Genomic DNA, 19794 nt, shown 5'->3' with positions numbered 1-19794 from the left:
ATAAGCCCTATCTTGCCATGATATTGTAAAGAAGAACGCATTCTACAACAATTTTTCGCGGAAGAATTCAAATTGAAGGCGAATAGAGCGCAAATTTCCGAGCTTCACACATTCATACTGATATGTCCTTCGACACGACAAAAGGTTTGTCTGATTGGATATCGGCTAGAAAACTTCTAGAATTTCAAAAGTTTTTTGCAATGGCAGCCAATCAGTACGTCTGATGAAGCTTGTCGAATGAGAAATGTAATACACTCTGAGGCGCATGCTTTCGTTGACGTGAAATGCGCATGCGCTTCTTGAACAACAGTAGTAGGGAAGGGAGACTACGGTTTCAAGAATGGCCGCTCGATGCGCACGCGTACTCGCCGCGCGACGCAACAGTCATAAACAAGACTGCGTTTTGGTTGACGCTCCTCGCGTCCAATTATTGCTTCTACGGGGTTGACGGGGGTATCTCAGGGGACGCAATTTCGCGATTTCGCCGCGTATTTGTTCACACGAATGTTCCTGACACCGCGGCATAGCACGTCGTGATACATAAATTTAGGACACACACTGGCATGCGGTGACGTCATCCAGATCGTTCTAGAAGAAATTCCGCGAAACAAAAATGGCGGGTACGTAATCCATTTACACGTCGGCGATGATAATACCACCGTGTCACACATCTCGATTATCATTCCTATTATATCTTGATCGCTTTACATTTCAGATTTGTACGCCAAATACAACTGCACCTATTGCCAAGAGGACATTGCAGGCCTACGTGTTAAGTGCATTGAATGTCCTGAATTCGACCTTTGCTTGCAGGTGGGTCGAACATTTGAACCCCCATTCTGAGTCACGTGGTATCCTCTTTCTCTCTGTCATCGCTCATTTTTTCTCGTGTCTTTCTCTTTTTTTTTTTTTTTTTTTTTTTTTTTTTTCATTTATTCCACATTCATAACTTTTTCATATTTCTCGTGAATGATTTTATTGTTTTATAAATTTTTTATTTCTTTTATTTATTTTTTATATGTGTGTCATCACATTTCTCTTCTTATATTTTCCATTTTATCGCGAATTCGTGAACAAAGCTGCTAATCGATGAAATGCACGTGGGTGCGTTGACGTTGAATATTTTGAATTGTGGCGCCAATAGAATCTTGATTATTGTAATTTTAATATCCAGAAATAATACGTACACAAATATTTTATCTGTAATTGCTCAGTCAGCAATTATTTTTGAGATTACTTACAATTTTGTAAATTATTTGTATTTTGTATTTTATATTTGTTTATTTAAAGCTATTTTAAAATTTAAAATTTGTTTTATAAATAATAGAAATATATGGATAAAAAAGAAATACATATATTCTATATATTGTTTATAGTGTTTTTCTGCTGGTGCCGAAATTGGCCAACACAAAAATAATCATGCCTATCAGTTTATGGTAAGCAGCTATGAAAAAATTTTTTTTTATACTACGCTGTAGAAGCATCATAATTTACTTATATGTATATTGATGTAGGACTCTGGTACAATTAGTATATTTAATGGACGTGGTAATTGGACAGCTAGAGAGGAACTTAGGCTTCTGGATGCTATTGAACAATTTGGATTTGGCAATTGGGAAGATATCAGTACACATATCGAAACACGCACACCAGAAGGTAATTTAATTGACTTATTTTCTATCATAATATCATATGAAGAATTTGATACAGATCCAATTTTTATGAACATAATTATTTTAAAAGACATTTTCTTACAGAGGCAAAGGAAGAATACATTGCTAGATATCTGAATGGTAACATCGGAAAACATACATGGCCACCCACAGAGAGTTATGTACCAAATCTTACAGATCAAACCAAGTCTGATCATGGTCCATTGTCACCTGATCTTACATCCAAATTACCACCATTGGATATCACTCCGGAAGAAGCTACACAATTGGGTTATATGCCTCAACGAGATGATTTTGAGAGGGTAATAATCAATCTTAAGGTTTGATCAATTTTTACTTATAAACATGATTTGATAATCATCATTATTATGATATTTTTTCTAGGATTATAACCATGAAGCCGAATCTCTCGTTTCTTCATTATTCCTGAATCCTGCTGAGGACGATGATCTTGACATCGCACTTAAATTGGCGCAAGTTGATATGTACACCAATAATTTGAGAGAGCGAGCAAGGCGAAAACGCGTCGTAAGAGATTATCAACTTGTGTCAGCTTTTTTTGCATCATCCAGAAAAGACAAAGGAATAAAAAAAAAACATACAAAAGAAGAAAAGTACGGTTTATATAAATGTACTTTTTTCTTTACGTTTCTATCAAAATGCTTTGAACAAATAATTAATTTTTTTTTTTGCTCGCTCAAAACGTATTAAGTAATTCGTTTATTCGATGCAGAGAATTTAGGGACAGAATGCGTGTATTCGCACAGTTTTACACAGCACAAGAGCACGAACAGTTCCTAACAAATCTCGAGAGGGAAAGAGAATTGCGCTTACGGCTCTCGGAGCTTTATCGATATCGCGAGCATGGTATTACGAGGCACGAAGAATGTGCTCATCTAGAACAGGTTCTTGCGCAAACTCAGAGACAAAACGATACAACGGATTATTGGACAGAAAAAAAATCTGTAAGTATGAATTTTTATTTTCACAAGCATTTCACCTTACGATATATAATGGGATGATTTTATTTTGTAATACTTATACATACACATTCGTAAAAGCTAGTAAAATTTTAAAATATCACAAAATTATCATCAAAATTATTACATGATATTTTGTTATATTTACTAAAAGCATGCTAAAATTGAATACATACTAATGTATGATATGTTTCTGTAAAATACAATTTTTACATAAAAGATAAAAATGAGCCATATTTTTGTTTATTATTTAGATTTTTTTGTACATTGTTATGGTTACATAAATATAATTGTATTAATGTACGAGTTTTTATATGTAAATATTTAATCCTTTTACTTGCATTTTCTATATAAATATTTGAATATAACATTTATATTTTTATATAATAAAACAAATTATATAAATCTCAATTTTATTATTTTTTCTGTTATTAATAAATATACATTTTGTATTAAAGTTGATTTAATTTGTACGAAATGACAAAATATTCTTCTATAATACATAAGTGTATTCATTCATATTAAATTGGCAGCAATATAGAAAAATCTGTAAATATTTATAGATATTTTTGCTATATAATATAAATCAACACATAATATTGTATTTTTGTTCAAAATTATAATTGAATAATTTCAAATTAGAATTTGTATAATGGTGCAAAGCATAATGTTATAATTTATATTGTATATATATTATTGCATAAATAAATTACTGCATTCTAAATTGTGATGAAAAAAAATATTCTATATAAAGAAAATTTAAAACAATTGCAATCATTTTTATACTTGGTTTTTGTCCACTTTATACATTTATATGTATAGTTTAAATGAAAAAAAAATTCAGAGTTTTGCCTATATATACTAGCTTTTGCTTCTTTTTAACTAATTCTATTGTTTGTGATGCGTGTTGCCAGGCATTTGTGAACAGATTGTATCAGTTTGCATTTCACTTAGGGCAGCAGTGGGCCGTTCACACCAATACACCGCAGCACCTCAAAAAGAAGGTAAATTTATATTCATAGAATTAGATATTATATTTTGTGTAGAATTCAGAAATATTATTTTTATATCATCACACATATACTATTTTCATATTTGTATTTTTCGAAAATTTTTGTTTACTCTATGGTTCGTGTGTTCTATTCAAATTATATACATGAAGAACAATAATAATGTCACAACATCTTAGATTATATTAAATTACTAAAATTCTTGACTTAACTATTTATCTATGTGCATCTTTTTATGCTTTCATAGAGAAGAAGAAAAAAGTTACCCTTTCATCGACCGAAAATACACTATAAAGCAAGACTTGCCCAGCAATTCCACAATCAATCAAACCTGTCACAGTCGGACGACGATTCCAGCCAATCAGTGGGCGGAATCGGATAGCAATCCTACTTCCAGTCAATCGATTTGCAGTCCCAATTCTACCCAAGAAAGAAAAAATTACAGCGCCGATACCGCTTACACCCAAGAACGAAATATAGAATTAGAGGCTGCATCTCATCTTTTAACACAGCAAGAAAAAACCTTGTGTATTCAACTTGACCTAGAACCGACTGCATATTTGACACAAAAAACAATGGTAATAGATGTAAGTATGTGGTGAATGCCAATTATAGTTTTTCTTAATATTGTACATGTAATTGTAATGTGTTATCTGTTAATATCGTTTTTGTAATGTTGCAGGCATATTTGGAAGGTAATAGAAGATTGAATGTTTTAACTCAGTCAGAACGGCAGAGCAAAATTCTCCATTATTTGGTAACTAATGGCTTGATTGCAGCTAATTGATTAAACAAAAATTTGCGACGTTATACTATTCTAAGTCATCTTTAATCTTGCAAGCTAAGTCCTAGATATAACTAGAGTTTGAGTCTGATATTAAATATGTAGAGCAGATGAGCAAAGAGATAAAGAGGACAAATGCTGTTGGTACTTGTTTTACAATGCTTTCACACAGCAAGATATTTCTATGCAATGTGATTTATTAGATTGAATAAATATATAATAAGGCGCAATCTATGATGTATCTATCATGTCCATGATAAATTTGCGTCGCAATGCATTGAGAACTGATTCTATGGTGATAAATTCTCACCAAGTACTAATTTCTTTGTTGTCTTTTCTTCAAACTATATAATATTCATTATAATAGAAAGAATAATAGACAATTTAATTAATCGTAATAAACATTAATAAAATGTTTTAATCGAATTTCTAGAATATATTTTGCTTAGTTTTCAGAATTTTGTGAGTGCTGTTTGAGAGAATCTCTTAACACTGCCTATGTAGAGCCATTGAACATGTTGCTCAATTAATTCTTCCATTGTACTATTTCCATACACAGATAATGCTCACGAGCACTCTCTTTTCTATTTGTTTTAAATGTCAAATATAGTAACAATTTTTTTTAATGAATATGAATAGATTACATATAATTACAAATTATATATGTAATTATGCCTTAATTCTACTTCTTTATTATTATTATTATTATATTATTATTAATATTATTATTATTTGGTAGATAGTGTATATTACAATTAAAATATTGATATACACATTGAGTTAATCACAATTAATAATGTAATGTATAAAAAGAATTTTCTCGTTTCACAAAAAACTTAAAGTAATAAATTGATTGATTTATATAATTTATATAATTAAAATATTACAATATATATTTTTTGTGTTTTACAAATTATATGCAAGGCATAGTTGTATAATTATCTGTAACTATATATATGTAATCTATTTAGTGATTGGCGATTGAAGAATTCTTTCATTTGCATTAAAAAAAAAAATTTCTTATTGATAAAGAATGGTACAAATACTATAACACATGGAACATCGATAATATAGAATGCATGATATTAGATAATTTATCTGTCACTTTGTGTGGCATTTGTATATATGCTGAAAGAGTGATACTTTCTTAGTGATAATATATTGTAAAGCACAAATTATTACAATTCCATGGCATATGAAATGTCATCATTATCATTAAAATTTAAAATTAAACTTGCAATAGCAAAGAAAAAAACATTTAAAAGAGAGCTTTGAGAACATAATTATTTTTTGCCACTTTTAATATAGAAACCAAAGTGTATGAAAATGTTCCTTTCAAAATGATGTCACTTAATTGCATGTAGATGTATTCTAAATTTTGCAACGTACACCAAAATTGTCTCCATAAGAAGCCATTCATTTAAATATTTCTAAACGATATGTATGAATATTTTTACATAAATCACATATAATCAAAAGTTATTTTAGCATATTTAAAATATTATTAGGAAAAATGAAAATTCTAATATGAAAATGTCAAAATCGTGATAGATTTTAAATAGGAAACGATTAAAATGTAAGAATCAGAAAATTGGCATTTTGTATGCTGAAGCAAAATATATGGAAATGGCTTCCATGAATCAAACTCTTTTTGATGACATTAAAGTGTAAATATTCAATGAGATTTCCATCATATTTGTCCGCTTCGTGTAATAATATCGATTAAATATAATTTTTTTAATAAAATTCATTAAATGTTAAACCTTTATAAATAATATATTTTTATCGTATTTTATCAATGTATACTTTGTTACAGTTAATTATCGATAATTATAATTTAAATGTATAAAGTGTAAATAATTTATGTGTATATATTTAGTAATTTATCGATTGCGCGATATTATTATATGAAACAAATAAACATAGTTTGCATATTTAGAAAAATTGTTCGTCGAATATGTATATAGTAGTGAAAGTTCCTGGCACTATATTGTTCAAATCGCCTATAATTGCGTCTGCTATTAAAAAAGGCAATATATATCTGTGATTTATCGGGATACTGACTGGCAAAATGTAAACACGTCTTTTTTTATATGCATTTTTGTAAGTACGTTTTCACACGTGTCATTTGCAATTTTGAGATGGCAAATCTTCACGAACAAAAAGTGTGTGTCAAATTTTGCTTTAAAGTCGGCAAGAAAGCTACAGAAACTCATTAAATGCTTAACAAGTATTTGGATAAAATTTGAATACTTGTTCGTGAAAATCTGTCATTTCAAAATCGATATGTGTAATACACTTATGAAAATACACTAGTAATAAAGAAACGCGTATGAACACTCGTCAGCCGATACATTGATGTGCATTGGTGCATCATAGATGAATGATAAATGCTGTCTTTCCTAGTGGCAAATACCGATACTACAAACAGTTTGAGCTATACAGCGCCGGAAATTTTGGGAACCTCTTTTTTCGTATATGTTTATTATTCCTCTTAAACAAATTGTTCCTTTTTCTAATATTCTATATCATCACATTATATTTTCATCTTATTTTTTCTTATCCCAAATCTTTACATATTCACTCTTCACTTCTGCACATATATTTGTACTTCCTTGTTTCATGAATATTATAATATGTATATAGGTTTACATACATGATAAAATGTATAAGTTCTAATGTATAAGTTGTAGATATAAAAGATCCTATGTATTTGTACATAATGACACGCATAAAAAGACCTACTCAGGTTTAAGTAGATAAGTCTATATCCAGATCTTTCATCGAGAGAAGCATTCACATATAAGGCGATACAAACGATGTTCATATTTTGTATAGATAAACAAATACCTTCTTCGTTTACTCGACTATATTTGGCGATGCGTATTTAATTATATTAATGACTGCTTCCTTTCACAAGTACATAAAATCTAGATCAATGATTAAGAGTCTCGTCCCTGCGATATGTGAATAAAAACGTCGGTATATTTTAGACCTACAGCATGCGTTAATACATCGAAATTCCAAAAAAATTCTTACATAAATAATTGTAGTCGAATAAATAATGACACAGTTATAAAATACAGCTCCAGTCACAATAATTTATCTATATAACATGACACAAGTGTTATATACTATATACATTATTTTCTCAATACAAAGCAACAATTCTACATTATAGATTATACTGATACAACATAGTGTTTGTCAAATGTGCAAAATAAACTGCGATATTTTCGTTTACAAAATGCATGTAATTTGTATACGCTGCACTTTTATATTTTTCATTGATTTCTTAGAAACGAATGCAATTAATATTGATGACAGAATTATGCAGAAATAGTTTCATGCAAAATGATTATTATGCTATAATTACTTTAAAAATTATTTTGTTTACTTCTAAACGCGTCAAGAGTTTATTAAGTCACGATTAATTGATGGTTGTCATCATACTGTATAATGGATGTTTTTTGCAGCTTTTTTTTTAATTATCTGATTTTCAATATTATTTTTTGCTATATTATCCTAGATTTCCTTCAACAAACGCGTTAATGTTTCTACGTAAAAAAATATTTTTTCAATTTCAAACCAGTAATGAATCAAGATATTTTTATTAATAGTACAACAAAAAAATAGATAATTTCAAAGAATCATGATTTCCAAATACGGAAAATGAGATGAAAAAAAAAAAATAGATTGAAATTTTCTGGTATTATAAAGTGTTAGGTAGCATAGATACACAAGAAAAATTCGTACGAAAAATAATTATCCTAAAAAATAGATATAGGGAAATGTTTCGAAACACGTTTTCTTTTTTAAATATTCAGGAGTATTCAGACAAGAATTTTCATCAATTTTTAGTGATAAGATTCTCGTCGAAATATCAATAAAATAACTAAAGTACTAAAAAAATTATTAATTTAATGGATTTGTATTTTATTATGATATTGCACAATAATACTTTACTTTTACTCAAAATATATAAATTAATTTGTATCAAAATATATATAAGAGAAAAAATTATTTTAGATACTTGATCACTCTTTGTGTAAAATTTCATTCAGTATGTAAATATTATAAAATTATTCAATGGAATGTTTTGTGAAGAAAAATATATAGACATTGAAGATGAAGAATTTTAGATATTTAATTTATTATCCGCGCGTGCAATCTCCAGTCACATTCGCTCCGTGCGAATGCGACTGGAGATTGCACGCGCGGATAATAAATTTCAATGCAAGTTCCGAAGAAAAAGATTCGTCCTTTCTGACTCCTTTCTTAAATCGGGTTTCGAATTATATATATAAATTGGAAATAGCAAGATATGTGTCAGACAGATAGCTTTTTCCACTCAAGAAGCGTCTCATAAGAATAATAATGAGATTTTGTTAATCATTCTTTGTCGTTGAATTCTCCACTTTTCTCGCGAGAGAAGAAAAATGAAGACCACAACGTGTCTCATTAAAGCCAACAACGCATAGTTTTCTACGACAGGTGCGAAGGTGAAGTTGCAAGTCAATGACGAAAGAGATTTCGTGGAATAAATCGGTATCGTCTCCATCCTTCCACTCTCGCGGCTTTGCAACGTATATAAGTCGAGTGACGGGAATATATCCGTACACAATTACATCCGATTGCGAATAATACGTCTCAGGTGAGCATTTATTATATACAATTGCGACGATCTCTTAAGAATTGTACATAGGAAAGGATCAACTATCAATTTCTGAACTTTCAAATTTTTATTGCAAAAAATATAGTAATATACGTGTGTAAATCTATTTTATATTAGAATAAAATTGTGTTAGCAAAACAGAGAGCTGTTACAAAGGAAAAAGGATTTTTAATTTTAGTTCAATATATATTGTTGCGGAGTTTTAATCTCTACTTCTAAAATGATCTCATTTGAAAAATTACATTTTAGATTCTTTACTACATAATTACGTCCAATTTGAATACAAATGTCACGCAATTATTTTATACGTATATTATTCGAGCAATTTCTTCCGATTCATTGTGCATCATATTATGCATATTATGTGTTTTATGAATTAACTGCCATATTTGATTTTTGAAGACGCGCCGAATCAAATTTATTTATTATTGTTAAAATAAAATTCGATTTTTTAATTGAAAAGTGAATACATCTCATTGACATTCATCAAATGTTCCAAAGAAAAATGTTTAATAAATATTAATTTAATAATGTATAATAAATGTTAATTAATTTTAACTTTTTTAATTAAAAATTAATTTTTTTATTGCACAGATTAAATTTGTTTGCAGCCATGAAGTTTATACTGGTATGTCTGTTCGCTATTGGCACTGTCGTCTATGTATACGGACGGCCGGAAGATCGTTATACCGACAGATTTGACAATATAGATGTAGACCAGATTTTACATAATGATCGATTATTGAAACGATATGCAGATTGTTTGCTGGAGAAATCCGATGTTCGATGCCCTCCTGAAGCTAATGAATTAAAAAGTAAGTATTATGCATATATTACACATGATAGAGAATTATATAAGGCAATTATATAAGGCAGCGCATCTAGATAAGAATATCCATTTCACTAAATAAAATTAAATTGTTAAATTATATTAACTTACTTAACATAATTCAAACTTTTTAAATTAACTATTCATAAAAACAAAAAATTTTTTATTATCTATTTTTATTAAGTAACGTGAAAAAAACGAGAATACAAATTGAAAAGCAACACCCTTAAGATAGTTATCTCGCAAATCGTAATTAACAAGAAAAATTTGAAAATTTAACTATACGTTAATAAATGTGGTATCTTTACGGTTGTACAACTTAAAAGCAATTGATTGTCTCGAATGCGAAATAATTGCTATCAAAAATTGTACTTTTTATATGTGTCGCATACGCAAAATGTATAAAATTTCGTATTTTGAATTTTAATAATTAGAATAAAAACGCAATCACAAGAAAATGATGAAAAACAAGTAGGACACTTTAGAAATTCTATCAAAAAAAAAAACCAAAATTATTGATCGTTTAATTTTAGAAATACAATAAAAAGACCTCACAATATCATTTTATCTTTGTCATTCATTAAAAGTTAAATAAAGATAGATGCTCGCGTTGCAGGCGTTGATTTGGCAATAGCGTACAGATTGTCGAATATTTTAACGTTGACAGTATAAAATTTTGGATTGTATTGTCGCGAGACAATTACCTTAAATGCATTGAATCGTAATAACTTTTTAAGAATTTATTTTATTTATTTTATCTAGCAAAATATAGAAATAGAAATGTTAACATTAGGACAATATTATGTTAGTATTGAGTTACAATCCTCATTTACTTTGCTATGTTGCAACAGAAGATCTTGTATTTCTTAGAAAAGCAAAGAACTTTGAACGCGCGCATAAGATATACATCAATAGAATTCTATGCGAAATTCTATGCGAAGAATTCTATTGCGAAATAAGGAAACTTTTTCTTTCTATCAATCTTATAAAATACGTATTTTCTCAACATAAATTTAATCGATTGCTAAATAAGTTTTGCATAAAGTTTTAATGAAAATTTAATCTGTTTAAAAGCATATTCTTAATAATTTAAACTATATAGCATCTTTAGCGACTACTCGTTTGTTTCAGCATGTAAATATGACGAGATTAATTTTAATACTATCAAATCGATATTACAATATTATAACAATATTAAAATACCGATATATTCTTTATATTATTAAATCAATAATAATCATTTAATTCCCATTACAGACGTCTTAAGTGAAGCACTAGAAACTGAATGCGCAAAATGCTCAGATCACCAGAAGGAAGTTGCGAAAAAGGCAATAAAATTTTTAGTAAATAACAAAAGAGATATGTGGAACGAATTGAAAGCTAAATACGATCCAGAAGGAAAATTCACGAAGAAGTATGAAGATTTAGCCGCAAAGGAAGGTGTTACACTCTAAACAAGTCAACAAAAAGAGGAATAAAGAAACGTATAAACAATATATGTAACGCTTCTATAATATAATGTTAATTGCCTTATCGTCCTTCTAGCCGCAATTTGACTCAATTAATATGTAATACGCCGCAAATAAATTATCATTCGTAATGTATATGTGTCATATATAATATATTCAGCGTGACTCAATTGTATGCAGAATCCTCTTAGTCTTCTTAACGTTTTAATCTTGATCGTGTATTTTTACATACGTGGAAGAGATTTCAATATAAAAACAAACAACTGTCATCGAGCGGAAGATCCCCGCCTAAAGCAAAAAAATGTCTTTCGATAAATGCTAATTCCATTATGTGACCAGAAAAACGGTTACAAATCAACTTTTTATTATCGATAAATCTCTCCATCCTTGTTCAAGTACTACTACATAATTTTATAGAGATATATATTGTTCAAGCCCTACTACTTGCTTTAGAGATATATATTGTTGAAAATTTGTAAATAATTATGCACTCATTAAAAAGCTGCATGATGGAATCAATATTTGTCGGAATAAACTTTTTACCTCAGGTGGAATCTTCCACTCGATGATAGTTGTTTTTACATTAAAAATATATTAAGTAGTAGCTATTTAATTATATCTGATCAAGATTCATTACTAATAATAGAAATATATATTTATCTAAAGATACACAGCCTGTTTACAAAAAAAAGTATTTGGCCCTATATCAAAAGCGCATTTATGAGATATTATCGTATTAATCCCTATCTGTATTAATAATTCTCTATCGGAACGTCTGTATCGTCATCTGTCGTCTCGTCAATGTCGGCACAGGCATAGCAGACCTCGCCGACGTCTTTCCAACACTCGAAACAATGGACGAAGGGACACCCTGGTGTCGTACATCTGCGAAATTGCGGACCTTTCCTCGGTTCCGCTTCGCCACAAACGAGACACTTGAGACGCGCTCGGGCGAATAACGCCAGCCAACCGCAGAGCATTGGCCAACGTAGTCTCATAGCGATCCACGGATCCATGTCGTATTCCAGTCGACGAGTCCTGACCAGAGCTCTGATTTTGGCTCGTATAAATCTAGCATCCAAAACAAATTTAATATGTATATATTTATTCAAAAATGTACTCTTAAGCACTTGTAAAAAATTTTGGACTATTCAATCGGCATCTGATTTTATTCCAAAAGTACCGATTTTGTTGCTCGAAATAGTCGAAGAAAATTCGAAACTATCCCAGTCGCGTCTACTCTGAATCTCAACTCACATGATATTTGACGAGATGTCATATCTTTACCTAGCATGCCCAAGTCTACGCCTCAGACTCTCGTTATAGAGATATAGGACGCGCCTTTTCTCGCGTTTTCTGTAGAAGAATGAGCAGATCACTCGCCGTAGTCGCTGGGTGTAAGCGGCGGTGAATAGCAATAGCCAAATGCAGAGATAAGTCAAATAGATCTTGAGGATCAGGCGATCCGGCACTCTGCTAGGCCTCGGTAAACACGCGCTATTGGACACCACGGTTTTCACTCGTCTCTTTACATTAAATCCACGAATTACGCGACGTATCAGCGAAGCTATTACTCCGATTCCGCGAACCTCCAAGAGCATGTCATGATGACCCGCCTAGGAGAAATTAAAATTTAAATTTAAATCAGACCAGGAAGAATAACTTACGTTCTGTAAAGCTCTAGAAAAAATTCAGTATTAATTTCTATTCATTTTGCAAATGCTATCTGATTGTTTAAATACTCCTGGTCCTAATCGCATTAAATTATGATATCAAAAGAGAAAAACCATATAAATTTTTTATATTATTATATATCAAAATATATTAATGAAAATTCTTTCATCACATAAGATCTGTAGATGAAAGATAAATGATAAACTTAGTAGGATTTATGGTAGACACGCTTTAAAAAAATCTCTAGATTGAATTTGAAAAATCTGAAAACGGCAAGAATAGTTAAATTGAACAATATAAACCAAGAACCTGAGTATATTCCATATAAGTGTGTCTTCTGACCAAATCGAGCACTTCAAAAAATAGCCTATCGAGCAGTACAAACGTCGTCACAGTGATCATTTCGAGTATCAACTTCGCCGTTTGACCGATCAAATGCTCCCGTTCGATCTTGCTCGGCCGCAGGCTATATGGATCCACAAATTTCGATCTCTCAATCTTCTTCAAAGGCAGTAGGACCAAACTGCCGCGGGCCTTCCGTCTTGCATCGATTTTTCGAAAGTACGAAGTCACGTATACGTTGTCATGCTCGATCTCATTGAGATATTTATCGTGGTATGTCTGAGCGTTCATTATGATTCTCAAGAAAACGAAGGACAGGCATCTGGATTATTACGTGAAATATATTTTGTCCCTACATAAACAAATCTGGCCGGAAACAATTTTGTATCTAAAGAAACAATTGTACGATTCCGTTAAAAAAGAGAGTAAATATTTAGAAAAATTTTACACAACATAGATCACTTCTTGATCTTGACAGGTGTTGTAAAAGATCTATTCGTAAGTAACATGCGTGTGAAATTATTAGGCAGTGCTCTCCTACAATTCCTAAGATATTTTATATACCCCTAATGTGTAATAAAAATTACTAAACTTTAAAATATTTCATAAACTATGAGAAAGTACCGGCTTATTCCAAATATTACTCAAGAATGAATTTTCTGTAACATATATGTCGAAGTCAAGATAATCCGTATTGTGTAAATTTTTATGAAGAATTACCAAAAACAGCAATTTTCATTAAACCAAACAAAATCATTTTTCTACTTTTACTTTTAAAAGAATTACAACTAAAAGTTCGAATTTAGACTCATCTCGCCATAATGTCGCCCTACCTCTTGATAATCATCATCACCGATTCCAAAATCTTCTTACGTGAGTTGAATTCGTGCATCACAGCTTTAGCAGCATCCGTGGCATCATGAACGTCAAGGATCACCGGCATCTTCTCCACTTTATACTGCAGTTTTGCCTCCCTTAGACTCTTGCTGAATGTTTCCCTGGCTCCTTCACAAAGAAACGATAGTATATCGTGAAAATATCGCGGAGAAAAATGTCACAATGCATTATGTAATTTCTAAATTCTTATCAATGCGCGATTGGATAACATTTATTCACTTTTTAAAGCAACATAGCCTTCGCCGATACCGGAGTCCACTTTTCCTTCGGGATCGCAGATGTTGGAGCCACCGAGAGCCTGCACCAGATTGCACACAAAGGTGAGCTTCATCGGCCAGCACAATAACCAGGCTGCAAAGACTGTTACCGTGTCGTAACACTTGTCGTAAGCATCGCCAAACATGTCTCTAAAAAACCGCATGTTAATTTTATTAAAATTAATACAAGGTAAAAAAACGTCAAATCGAAAAAAAAGAAATATGTTTAATCCGAATCAATAAAGCAATGTGCTAACAATTTAATAACGATAATATTGTCTTGCGAACAATTATTATGAAGAATCGAGTAGTACGCCACCCTTGTAATTCGAAATTATTTTTCTCGAAAATTACGCAATCGATTAAAAGAATTTATTCTACATATTCTGTCTTCAATCGATTTTCATGAATCATCTAAATCATGAATCACTGATATTGTACCGTAATTGGTATCATTAATACTATTTGTTGACTCTATGAAGAATTGTCAATTCTTTGACATTTAAACTGAAGACTTCTGAAATATTTTAACTAAAGATTGTCTCGAAATTATTAAATCTATATAAGAAAAGAGAAAAAATGCCTCGCCTGCATCGTTCGGCACCGCGACTAAGCTGCTCTTCACAACGCATCTCGATTTTCTTCTTGTAGTTTGCCTCGTAAACATCCGCCTCAGACTTTGCCTTCGCCATCTCTTTTTCATGTTTTTCTTCAATCTCGTCACTTCGTTTCGTATCGTCCTGAAGCTCGTCTAGATAGTCGTTCTCCTCTTTCAACCTCTTCATCTCCTCTTCGCCTTCGATTTCCTCGACTATCGGACTCATCAAATCCCTCACCGAAGATAAAGTATCTTTCAATTCGCTCGCATCCGCTTGTATGGCGAGCACCGCCTACGTATCATTGAACGTGTAAGTGTAGTTATTTTCGTGCAAAATTGTTATTTATTTATAAACAATTGTATTTCTTTGAATATGTAAATTGCGCTTATTATAATATATTGTATTATTTTAATAAGTGGATGTATTCATATATTTACTTGCTGGAAAGGCTTAAACATGAGATCAAAGCGCGTTTGGGTGAGATTGTACGTCAACTGTGTTGTACAAGCAAAAGTTCTCATCACCTCTTTGCCATTATACATTAAATTGAATATCGGTCCCGCGATTACATATCCTAGGATGAACGCTCGCAAAACGTTACGTCCCGTTCGTCCAAGAAAGGTCGGGATTGTCAAAAGGCAGATGCATCTCACCTATTCAAAGCAATAATTTTAATGTCAATCATTCTTTAAGCTTTTTATCCATAATAAATGACAAAGTTTATCGTTAAATATTTTATGTATATTCTCGTATACTTAATCGAGAAGATTAACGTTATGATCATTTTATCATCACATTACAAATGCAATTGATAGATTTTTTCATCAAATTAATTTATTCTTGACAGAAAGAAAACATTAGAAACAAAATCATATATAAACTGCTTATTATTTGTCATATAGTGTCATTATTAGCAACAGTTACATTAAATGAATAATCTTTATTTAGAATTCGTGCTGTATGCCTGATAATAAAAATACACAATATATAATCAATACAGTAATATAACTGTAAATTTTTTAAGAAGAAAAATATCTTATATTAATTATATTATATTATATATTACATTAAATATCTTACATTAATAAAAAGATATGAGAAAATATTTCGGCAAAAAATGAAAAATTGAAGTAAGAAAAAGAGATTACCTGCATCGATGTTGCGCATCCTATCGATAATATCACGACGAGGATGGCTCCCAAAGAGATGCTGGTATACGCGTCAAACTGTAGATCGACGATTATGCCCTCGTATAACACGACAGCTGCAAGAAATCCGAAGAGAAATCCGATGAAGGCCCTTGCTTTTCGATGAGTGCCGATCGGATCGTAGCAAATGTGAAAAAGGGTCGGGCATTTTTTCAGATAATATTTCAGGAAATCCCTCCGCATTCTTTCGATCAGACGGCCGCAGCGATTAATCCTCTCCAAGCCGGGCATTTCTTCTCTTTTTGCGAAATTGGAAATCTTCGCTGATAAGCTACTTTATAACGGATTATGAAAGGCGAAACTTTCGAGTTGGTCTCTGAAATGAGACAAATGTCGAATGTAGAATCGATTTTAGTTGTAAAATTTCTAAATTCTCTCTCGTAGTTAGGTGAGATACATGCATTGAAAATGTATATTCATTAATCGTTTTAATTATCGATTTTTATGTACTCGCTAATTTAGAATTTTTATCAAAGTATAAATGAAAAAGATGTTTCAAAATTTTTACAAATTAAGCAAAAATTAATACATTTTATTCACAAGATATTATGATTGCGTAATTCAAATTAATGTAATGGTTATTATTGTCGAGACCATGATAGCGATTATATAAGAAGATTACTATCAACATTTAGATATGATATATAGCGAAGCACGATGCAATAAAATTACTAGTACTTTATAGCAAGGACGAAATGCATCGGTGAAGAATTTAAATTTACAAATTAAAGAAGCCTTTTTACGGAAATAGATAACGAGAGACACTGAAACAATCATATCTTTTACGCAAGCTGCTTGTCTAAAAGTCGAGGTCACGTAATACATCGCCCATGGAATACTTGAAAACAGTTGATGTATAAGAATTCTTTCCACGTAAGACATATAAATTCCTCTCTTACTTGCTATGCAGCTTATCTGTTTATACATATTTACATGTTTTTGTGCTAATCAGCCATTCAGATAGAAGAAAAGATACATGTTTTTGTATACTTGACACGAATACAATGATCGTTGTATCACTCAACGAGAGAAAGAAAGAGAGACAGGTTAATCTTTTACATTGATAATGTGATCAATATATATATAATACTATTTAATACAATATTTTATCGTCAAACATCTCCAACATTTCCAATAATTTATTTTTATTTTAATATATAAGAAATATTTTTCTAAATACATATTAATCTAAATAATAATATTAAAATTTTGGTCATATTAGTAATCCGTATAGTAAAAAAAAAAAAAAAATTTAACGTGGAAATTTCTACGTTCAGAGTACAAAGATTTGCTGTTCGACACAGGAAGCAACTATGTCGCGCGTATTTTTCTCGATAAATTATGGCAAGGATGTGCACGAGGATGATTTCGTGCGACTAACGAACCGTGTCCAAGCCTTCCTTATAAGACATTGGAACTAATGAGACTTCATGAATAGTAAATCGGGAGCAACGCATCAATCTCGTTCGCTACGATGAGGCATCTAGTCGTCGCTCTTATCATCGCGTGCACCCTTTCATCCTCCGTTGTTCTCGCAGAGGAGGTGCAGTATACTACGAAATACGACAATATAGATGTGGACGCTGTGATAAATAGCGAGAGGCTGTTGAATGGATACGTGGGTTGTCTGCTCGATCGGACTCCTTGCACTCCAGATGCGGCGGAACTCAAAAGTAAGTGTTTTGTGCGAAGAACGTTTTTCTATAATCTTCGCTCTCAATAAATCTGATCCTATAATCGTTTAAATGGCAAATAGTGTAATATAATTGGGACTTTTTTTCAATATTCTTAGAGCAGATATCTTTGCACTCTAAACATAGAAATTTTCATATTAATTTTTTTCATTGTAGCTTATTAAAAATATGAGATTATTTTAATATTTTTATTGAGATTATTTTAGATTTTATTACTGTGGATAATATTAAAAATTTTATATATTATATATATGATAAACTTTGTATATTTTAGAAAAAAAGAATGATCATAATTTTTATTTTTACATCGAGAAGTTTTGCTATAATAATTTCGATTAAATTTAAAAAATAGAAAAACTTATAATGTATTTAGAAAAATATTTCTTACATTAAAATGAAAAGAATTTATTGGAAATGTTAAAAAACGAGAAGAAAGAGATGTAAAAAATAAAATGTGACAATTGCATTACATAATATGCACTTATAATATCATATAATATGCCCCTCAAAGAAAATCTGCCGGACGCGTTGGAGCATGACTGCGCCGGATGCAGCGAGATGCAAAAGAACGCGGCAGACAAAATCTCTCATCATCTGATCGACCATAAGCCAAACGACTGGAAACTTTTGGAGGACAAGTATGATCCTACCGGAGCATATAGACGACGTTACTTGGAGAATAAGTCTCATGAAGGAGACAGATTGGATTGAAATCATTTGCTCGCCTGATCTTTAATGCCGACCACGGCTATCCTCTGGACTTGATGGTTTATTGTAATCCTTGTCACAACAGTTCCATTTTACATAACGAACGCGAAAGATCTAATCTTTTGCGTTCCATCATCTTTTAATATGAACGTTTCCCTGTAACACAAAAAAAAATCATGAAAAAAATGTTCGGTTTTTACATTTCGGTAACATTTTTTTTTTTATTTTAACGCGTTTTTTCAATTAATTCGCGTACAAGTTTATATATATATGGATAAATAGGTTTTTACTTTATTGTTTGTATACTTGCGATAAATATTCAATTAAATAATGGTAATCTTTTATAATATTTCATAAATAACGAAGGTTCTTTTTACGAGTTCTTTTATCTATGTCATTTAGTTAAATCACTAATGCGTGTATAAATAATTTATTAAAATGTATTATTATTTCGATATTGACAATATATGGGCAAGGATTCGCCGATATGTTTCTCATGCAGATTTATTTTAATTTATAAAACTAATATAATATTAGAATAGCAAATATAGAGAAAAAAAGCTTATTAGTGATTATTATTATTAGTGATGCGCAATATTAAATAATAATTTATTATAATTGATTTGCTGTAATTTTGCACGTACATAAAAATAGATATAAAGACCAATTTAGGCATAATTGTTCTTGCATCACTAGAAATATATATACAATAGTAAATAAAAAAAAAAAATAAAAAAAATAGATGTTTATTAAATGTGTATATATATATAATACACATAGTTAATTTATATATTTGTCATTTTAAGCGATTTGTTTTCTCTCTCTACTGTCTGGTCGTTTATAAAATATTACAATCTTTTGTTAAAAAGAATTTGTTAAAAAAAAAAAATAAATTTTTATGCTACTTATTACATTTCATAAAATAATTTTTAAAATATTTTTTATCGGTTACACACATACACTCGATATATACATATATGGAAGCTTATTACCGA

At 30.6% G+C, this 19794-nt stretch overlaps 4 protein-coding genes across 7 annotated transcripts; 3 read left to right on the top strand and 1 right to left on the bottom strand.

Annotated features, from left to right (window-relative positions):
- The first annotated feature begins 324 nt into the window (after nucleotides 1–324).
- LOC126857797 (transcriptional adapter 2B) lies at nucleotides 325–6391 on the top strand. 3 transcript variants are annotated; one of them, XM_050607521.1, is made up of 10 exons: nucleotides 326–620; nucleotides 716–813; nucleotides 1377–1436; nucleotides 1515–1656; nucleotides 1758–1993; nucleotides 2058–2287; nucleotides 2407–2638; nucleotides 3608–3657; nucleotides 3911–4250; nucleotides 4346–6391. In XM_050607521.1, exons 1-10 carry the CDS (start codon nucleotides 614–616, stop codon nucleotides 4448–4450), a joined length of 1500 nt encoding a protein of 499 aa, XP_050463478.1. In that variant the 5' UTR covers nucleotides 326–613; the 3' UTR covers nucleotides 4451–6391. The 3 variants fall into 3 exon arrangements, with proteins under 3 accessions (XP_050463498.1, XP_050463478.1, XP_050463488.1); XM_050607531.1 differs by having other exon boundaries at nucleotides 327–620; nucleotides 1758–1975; XM_050607541.1 differs by lacking the exon at nucleotides 4346–6391 and having other exon boundaries at nucleotides 325–620; nucleotides 3568–3657; nucleotides 3911–4192.
- A 2551-nt stretch (nucleotides 6392–8942) lies between these two features.
- On the top strand, nucleotides 8943–11555 carry LOC126857861 (allergen Tha p 1-like). 2 transcript variants are annotated; one of them, XM_050607715.1, is made up of 3 exons: nucleotides 8943–9101; nucleotides 9734–9937; nucleotides 11209–11555. In XM_050607715.1, exons 2-3 carry the CDS (start codon nucleotides 9736–9738, stop codon nucleotides 11403–11405), a joined length of 399 nt encoding a protein of 132 aa, XP_050463672.1. In that variant the 5' UTR covers nucleotides 8943–9101; nucleotides 9734–9735; the 3' UTR covers nucleotides 11406–11555. The 2 variants fall into 2 exon arrangements, with proteins under 2 accessions (XP_050463672.1, XP_050463663.1); XM_050607706.1 differs by having other exon boundaries at nucleotides 8948–9101; nucleotides 9717–9937.
- Nucleotides 11556–12049: 494 nt separating this feature from the next.
- LOC126856874 (protein sneaky) lies at nucleotides 12050–16733 on the bottom strand (the record flags this gene model as incomplete). Its single annotated transcript, XM_050605797.1, is given in 8 exon segments — nucleotides 12050–12491; nucleotides 12708–13036; nucleotides 13404–13758; nucleotides 14270–14441; nucleotides 14553–14740; nucleotides 15179–15480; nucleotides 15627–15842; nucleotides 16338–16733. Coding segments are annotated over 8 exon segments (2277 nt in total), but the record flags the coding sequence as incomplete, so codon positions are not given.
- A 988-nt stretch (nucleotides 16734–17721) lies between these two features.
- Nucleotides 17722–19506, top strand: LOC126857874 (ejaculatory bulb-specific protein 3-like). The gene is made up of 2 exons (XM_050607728.1): nucleotides 17722–18070; nucleotides 18603–19506. The coding sequence occupies exons 1-2, from the start codon at nucleotides 17872–17874 to the stop codon at nucleotides 18800–18802; spliced, it is 399 nt and encodes a 132-aa protein (XP_050463685.1). The 5' UTR covers nucleotides 17722–17871; the 3' UTR covers nucleotides 18803–19506.
- Nucleotides 19507–19794: the final 288 nt, after the last annotated feature.

The sequence above is a fragment of the Cataglyphis hispanica genome, chromosome 2 (genome assembly GCF_021464435.1).
Source record: "Cataglyphis hispanica isolate Lineage 1 chromosome 2, ULB_Chis1_1.0, whole genome shotgun sequence".
Lineage (NCBI taxonomy): Eukaryota > Metazoa > Arthropoda > Insecta > Hymenoptera > Formicidae > Cataglyphis > Cataglyphis hispanica.
Note: the sequence above shows the minus strand (reverse complement) of the source record. Positions and strands in the feature narration are given on the sequence as shown.

What these genes read in the sequence shown, in the direction of transcription:
- LOC126857797 (XM_050607521.1), top strand. An exon ending in CGCAGCACCTCAAAAAGAAG is followed by an intron (nt 3,658 to 3,910) that starts GTAAATTTATAT and finishes ATGCTTTCATAG; the next exon opens with AGAAGAAGAAAAAAGTTACC. An exon ending in AAAAAACAATGGTAATAGAT is followed by an intron (nt 4,251 to 4,345) that starts GTAAGTATGTGG and finishes GTAATGTTGCAG; the next exon opens with GCATATTTGGAAGGTAATAG.
- LOC126857874 (XM_050607728.1), top strand. Translation starts at nt 17,872, where the DNA reads ATGAGGCATCTAGTCGTCGCTCTTATCATCGCGTGCACCCTTTCATCC. An exon ending in AGATGCGGCGGAACTCAAAA is followed by an intron (nt 18,071 to 18,602) that starts GTAAGTGTTTTG and finishes TGCCCCTCAAAG; the next exon opens with AAAATCTGCCGGACGCGTTG.
- LOC126857861 (XM_050607715.1), top strand. Translation starts at nt 9,736, where the DNA reads ATGAAGTTTATACTGGTATGTCTGTTCGCTATTGGCACTGTCGTCTAT. An exon ending in TGAAGCTAATGAATTAAAAA is followed by an intron (nt 9,938 to 11,208) that starts GTAAGTATTATG and finishes TTCCCATTACAG; the next exon opens with ACGTCTTAAGTGAAGCACTA.